Source organism: Suricata suricatta, chromosome 7 (assembly GCF_006229205.1).
Source record: "Suricata suricatta isolate VVHF042 chromosome 7, meerkat_22Aug2017_6uvM2_HiC, whole genome shotgun sequence".
Classification (NCBI taxonomy): Eukaryota; Metazoa; Chordata; class Mammalia; order Carnivora; family Herpestidae; genus Suricata; species Suricata suricatta.
This window is the reverse complement of record NC_043706.1, coordinates 606,869-613,488: the sequence shown is the minus strand read 5'-3', so window position 1 is coordinate 613,488 and position 6,620 is coordinate 606,869. Positions and strand designations below refer to the sequence as shown.

Here is a 6,620-nt window from a genome sequence, read left to right as displayed (position 1 = left end):
AGCTCTGTGTTTCCACAGGCCAACTCCAGCAAAGGCTTGACATCACAGAAGAAGTGATGGATCAGATTAGAACCACAGAAGTTCAAGCGAGAGGTCATCGTGGAGTGCAACAGGGCATGGAAAAAGCCAATGGTCCAGACAGTGACGGCCATCTGGGTACAGAGCTGGTAATTCATGATGACAGAGTAATGCAGTGGTCTGCAGATGGCCACAAAGCGGTCAAAGGCCATCACGGCCAAGAGCATGGCCTCTGTGCTGCCCAGAAAGTGGAAGAAGTGAAGCTGGCTTATGCATCCCAAGAAGGAAATTGCCTTGTATGTAGAGAGGAAGTTCTCCAGCATCTTTGGCAGTGTCACTGTGGAGTAGCAGATATCCAGACATGATAGATTTCCCAGGAAGAAATACATGGGCGAGTGAAGTCTTGGATCAGAGACGACAACCATGAGGACGGCTCCATTCCCAACCATGGTGACAACATAAATTGCAAGGAAAACCACGAAGAGATAAGGCTGCAGTGCTTGGATCTCAGTGACTCCCCAGAGGAGAAACTCAGTGACTGAGGTTTGATTCAGCATCGCTTCAGAGGAAGGACAAATTACTGTATGGAGCGTACCGCTGTTGAAAATCAGAGACTTTGCAGCTGAAGATTTTATTGTCTCCACAATGGTACTTCGAGGGAGAGCACTGTTCTTTATTTTACATGGTTCCAGCATCAGACCTTTTATAGAATTTGCACCATTAGAGTATTAAATATTATGGTCACGTATTATTAAGAACATGTGATGTGATTGCAGAGATGGGAGGGGTTTCTATAAAAAGGGGAAACTTTTTCTAAGCTTGGGCAATCCCTGGGAGGAGAATAGAAAGATCTGATGTGAGAGAAATAAGGGAATGGGTGGGTTGATGGGGGAGCCCTTCTTTATAGCCTAGGGGTTTCTAGGCCATAGAGCAGGAGGAATTTAGAGAACACACCTGATCTGTGCAAGGCCTCCATGAAAAACTGGCTCCATGCAATTCAGAGCCGCTTTTTGTTATGATCATGGGGATTTTGCACACTGTTAATCCTACCTCTCCTGTGCACATTAGAAATGACACGGCAAATATCGATTTGGGTTCTGATTCACCAAACAAAATTTTTTAAAAAGTTTATGTGAGGAAGAAACTATTTTCCTCACATTTAAATGTAAATTCCAAACAGACTTGTCCTTTTTCAGTGATTTATTTCACTGCAATTTTAATACTGAGAGATTTCATATTTACCCTGGAGAATATTTAGAGTCAGACCTGCAGAACTGAGAATGGGATATGGCAATAAAAGTGTATAGAGCCTTCACAATCCACAAATGCAATGAGAGATCAATCATAAAATAGGGAACCAGATCTAGTTCTGGGAGCTGAAGTTGCATATAAGGAAGCATGCAGAAAATATGGGCTCTTCTACAGCCTGATTCCTAAGGCATTGTCTTACCTGATTCACAGCCTGCACAGCACTTCAGGTTTACACTCCCAATGTGTATAAATCACAGAAAGATATTTGAAGTGATTGTTCATTTTGGGATTGCAGCATGAACTCTTCATCTTCAGAAACGTCTTTCTCTCCGTCTGAATTCTTCCTGACTCTGAGAAGCCACAGACCTTACACATATAAACACAGCGAAAGTGTCCTCTGGGGGTGAGCAGGATCGCTGTGAGAATAAATATTTTCCCATACCTGCAATTCAAGACAATTCCTCTTGGGTGTTTCTACCTTGAGTTCCAACTTCCTCCCTGCCTCCCCCCACCTGCTCCAAATTTTCTTTTCTGTGTTTCTTCCTTAGTTGCAGAATCATGGATGGCACAATTTTCAGGGACCTCCTGTGTTTTTTTTAACTCAATTACCTTTTCTTCCTTTGTCATCATGAGGACTTCCCTGGAAAATCTTTGTATAAAATGAAAGAAATTTGGAACTGTTGAGTTGGGAATATGGGCCAGTTATGTTTCATTAACCCATATAGAATGATGATAATCTTTAAAACCCTATATATTTATTACTCTGATTCCATGGAAAATAAAGACATGGAAGAAGGAGAAGTAGAATTGCTTTTGTTTACTCTAAACCTGAGTGTTCCTTGTTGGTAATAGCACTAAATGAGTTTCTTTAAAATTGGGATCCCAAAGGTCACATTTCTCTCTAGGGAATGAGGCTGCTCTCTCCCATGTGTATCCTTGCTTGCTGCCTCCTTTAAGTGAGAATATTCTGTGAGCCTCATCCAAGGAATATATGAAGATGACAAACTATTGGGACCTCATCAAGATAAAAAGGTCAAAAGCTTCTTCACTGCCATGGAAACAGTAAAAAAAAAACCTAATAGGCAACAGACAGAATGGGAAAAGACAGTTGCAAATGACATATCGGATATAGGGCTAGTATCCAAAATCTACAAGGAACTCACCAAACTCCACACCTGAACAAACGAGTAATCCAGTGAAGAAATGGGCAGAAGGCCTGAATAGACACTTCTCCAAAGAGGACATCCAGATGGTCTACAGCCACATGAAACGATGCTAAGCATCACTCATCATCAGGGAAATACAAATTAAAACCACACTGAGATACCACCTCACACCAGTCAGAGTGCTTAAAATGAACAAGTAGAGAGACTATGGATGCTGGCGAGAGTGTGGAGAGATGGGCACCCTCCTACACTGTTGGTGGGAATGTAAACTGGTACATCCGCCCTGGAAAACAGTGTGGACGTTCTCAAGAAATTGACCTTTGAGTTCCCCTATGACCCAGCAATAGCATTGCTGGGGATCTAGTATAGGGATACAGAAATGGGGATGCATAGGGGCACATGTTCCCCAAACTTCATAGCAGCACATTCAACTATAGCCAAATCATGGGAAGAGCCGAAATGTTCATCAACTAATGAATGGATCAAGAAGATGTGGTATATATATACAATGGAGTACTACATGGCAATGAGGAAGAATGAAATCTGGCCATTTGTAGTAAAGTGGATGGACCTCGAGGATGTCATGCTAAGTGAAATAAGTCAAGCAGAGAAGGACAGATACCATATGTTTACACTCATAGGTCTAACAGGAGAAACCTAACAGGGGAACGTTGGAAAGGGAAGGGGTGGGTAAGACTAGGGAGAGGGAGGGAGGCAAATCATGGGAGACTCTAGAATACTGAAAACAAACTGAGGGCTGAAGATGGAGGAGGAAAGAGAAGGGGAGTAATGGTCATGGAGAGGGGCACTTGTGGGGATGACCACCGGGTGTTATATTGAAACCAACTTGGCCATAAACTATTAATTTAAAAAAGGCTTTTTTTTAAATGAAAAATCAAAATAATTCTCTTTCTATATTCAAATTAAGAAAAGAAAGAGGAAAAATAGTAGATAAACCAGGAATTAGAATGAAATACGAATGGAATTCAATCCAATTTCCCCTAGAAGTCAAACTTTGAAGCAACAGTTGTTGTTTTTTGAGGAACTTCCATACTGTTGTAGCATTTTAAAAAGTCTTTTAGATTAGTTCTTAGGTGTTTGATCTCCGCAGGAAAGGGTTCTCTGGTCTTCTATGCTATTTTTGGAGATGAGCTAGTGGTCTTACGACTGTTGTTCTAAATTGTCCCTCATGTATTGTGTATATCTGCTTTGAGCAAGTCCCTGACTGTGGTTTCTTTTTGACCTGTGTTTTGAGGCGACTTTCTCTGTTTTGTAATTTGGGCCATTTTTTGTTGGTGGTGCACGTTTGAAAAGCTCATTGTTTTCTCTTTCTGAGTGTACTATTGTATTAAAAGGGGACCATACACGGGGGCCTGTTCTTCAGGAACCGTTTCTGGTGTGTGCTGGGTGCCGTCTGCTCTTGTGTTTTGGCTGCTAATCCCCACTGGCCAGCCCTCTGCAGAGTCCTCCTTGCTTGTAGTAGGGAGTGTTTGGAACTTTTAGTAGATAGGTTTTGCTATGTTTGTTATAATACGCCTTGAAAATGGAAAAAACAAACAAATAAACCCTCATCCCAGATTAAAGAGAAAAGGACAGGTAACACACATCCAAACCCCTCTCACAGGCAACCTAGAAAACAAACAACCAGATATTCAGAAAATTATTTACAGGATAGCGAGGGCCCTCAGTGCAGCCTGCACCACAATTCCCCTATGTTGTTTCTTTGTAGGGCCACTGGAATTCAATATTTTAGTCTTAAGGACTTTGCACTGCACAGACCTGCATTTGTCCAGTGGAGCAGAGACTCTTCACACTGCGTGAAGTTCTTTTTCCCTGAAAAACTGCCCCATGCCCAAATAGGGCAGGGAATGTATGGTGCAGCACCACCAAGAGCAGCAAACATTATGTTCCCTCTGTAGGTGCCTCTGTCCCTTGCTGGTGAAAGACATTTTACTAGCACTTGAATGGTCTTTTGTCCTGGGAGAGGCAGCACGCCCTCTTTTCAAGCACTCCAGGAGGGGGACTGATCTCTCTCAGTGGTCTTCAGTGGTCGCCACGCCACACGATGCATTCCAGGGCCAGCTCCCTCCTCCCCAGGAGCAGGTGCCACAGGTCCGCTCCTGAGAAGGTCCCACACTTCCAAAACCTCAGAATATGAGCTCCACAGGCTGTTTTCAGAAACGATCTGGGGCCTCAGTACTTCTTCCTCCCTAGTCTGTGGTCTGGAGAGGTTTTCCTCTGGTGTGAACTCATTGCTGCACTTTCTCAACCCCTGCCTCTTTCTCTCCCTTTTGTTTCTGCCTGGAATGGGTTCCCTCCATTCCCAGGCGCCACCATTTTACTCCCTCTCAGTTCACTTCCATGCACCTCATTCCTTTCACGTGTGGAGTCACACTGTGATTCAACATTTGTATACATTTTGGACTCTTATCATGATTAGTGTAGTCACCATTCCACCTTATTACATTATTATTGACTACATTCCCTGTACTCTACTTTCAATCTCTGATATATGTGGTTTATGTTGTTAAGTTTGAATCTCTTAATCCCCTTCTTCTGCTGCACCCATTCACCCTTGTCCCTGCCCTCTGGCAACCACCAGTCTGTTCTCTGTGTTTATGAGTCCCTTTCAGCTTGTGTTTCAGTTCTTGTTTTGTGTTTTGGATGCCACGTATAATTGAAATATATGATATTTGTTTTTCTCTGATTGACTTATTTAGCATTATACCTTCAAGGTCCATCCATATTCTCACAAATGGTAGGATTTCCTTCTTTCTCATGACTGAGAAACATTCCATAATATACTCAAATCTATGTCTGTGTCTACCTAGGGCAGATAACTGGACACATTAGTTTGCAGTTCTTTGGATCAACAGGTACCAAGCTTCAGGAACTATACCAACAAGCCCCATCTGTACCTAGACCCAGTATAAGTGAAAAGATGTAGACTCTGATGCTGTAATGGGATGAGATTTAAGGTTTGTTTGGAGAGACAGTGAGTGTGAGTTGTGTGTGGGGACACTGTTAATTATTAGAATTGGACTCAGATGGATTAAAGATGTCCATGAAAGTTAGGGATTTCTTTTCTATGTTTATAAGGCCAGTGAGTATTTTGCCTCAGGGAGCATAGTAGAGGTGATGATAACATTGGTTGTTGGGTTTGTTGGAGAGATGACTGGCAGCTTTTGCCCTGATCTGAGGGCCCCCATGCACAGGGTCAAGCCTCAGGTCCCTGTGCTGCAAAAGCACAGGATAGCCACGTGGAGAAAGGGGACCAAGGGAGACAGACATTTCGTCAGCTCAGCTCTTTCACACCAGGATGTTCATGTCAGCCCACCGATGGGCAGATCATTATCAAGGCGAACCAACCCTTCCCTGTTGTGTTCTTCCCTATTTCAGACCCTTAGAAGAATGCAATTTACTGCTATAAGTGTCTTCAGCTTCTGTGTTTGGGGATGCTAGTGTGTTATGCTCCAATAGTCAACCAGATAATGATGTGGTCTTCTCTTGTTCATGGCCTCAATACATTGCGGATTTTGTAAACAATTCTGTAAATAGAAAGGATGGGCAGAGACAGTTCAGGGTAGAAAATGGCTTCTCCACATACTCATATTTTCTTTTTTTAATAAAAAAGTAGAATTGAGGCATCAAAAACAATCGATGAGATCAAACCACATTGTTTGTGTGTACAAAAGTGGATGTAGAGAATTTGATCAGTCAGTCCCTGAGCTGTCTTTATCTTTATCTGTAAGTAGTCATCAATGATTCCCCCAGCATCCTTCAGGCCCAACAGCCACTCCCAGGACTCAGAAAGTAGGGAACCAGTGCATCCCGACTTTTACTCTAGAAATACATCAGCAATGATGACTTAGTAACTTTCAGTACATTTGGGTTTGGTGACAAGTAAGGAAAAGAAGACAACATTTTGAGGAACTCTGCATATTTCACCAGTATTATGACATATCACATCACATTATAATCATTGAAAATTAGCATAGAAATAGGCAAACAAAATGGAAAAATAGGAAGTGTTTTGAAACTCATCATTTTCTATAACCAAAGTCTGAGGGAAAAATTACCAACTGATTAGCTAGAGAGGGATTCTGAGATTTTAATTTCATCTGTCACCACTGTCAACAATGTTTAACATCATCTTTCACAGTTTATCTCCTTGACTTTTAAAAA

The 6,620-nt window shown here is 42.2% G+C and overlaps 1 protein-coding gene across 1 annotated transcript in view; it reads right to left on the bottom strand.

Moving 5' to 3' along the window:
• Positions 1-575, bottom strand: part of LOC115296435 (olfactory receptor 12D1-like) — a 4,419-nt gene extending 3,844 nt beyond the window's left edge. Inside the window, exon 1 of the mRNA XM_029944893.1 lies at positions 4-575. Coding sequence (XP_029800753.1) covers positions 4-575 — 572 coding nt within the window. The remainder of the gene's footprint in view (positions 1-3) is intronic.
• Between the last annotated feature and the right edge of the window lie 6,045 nt (positions 576-6,620).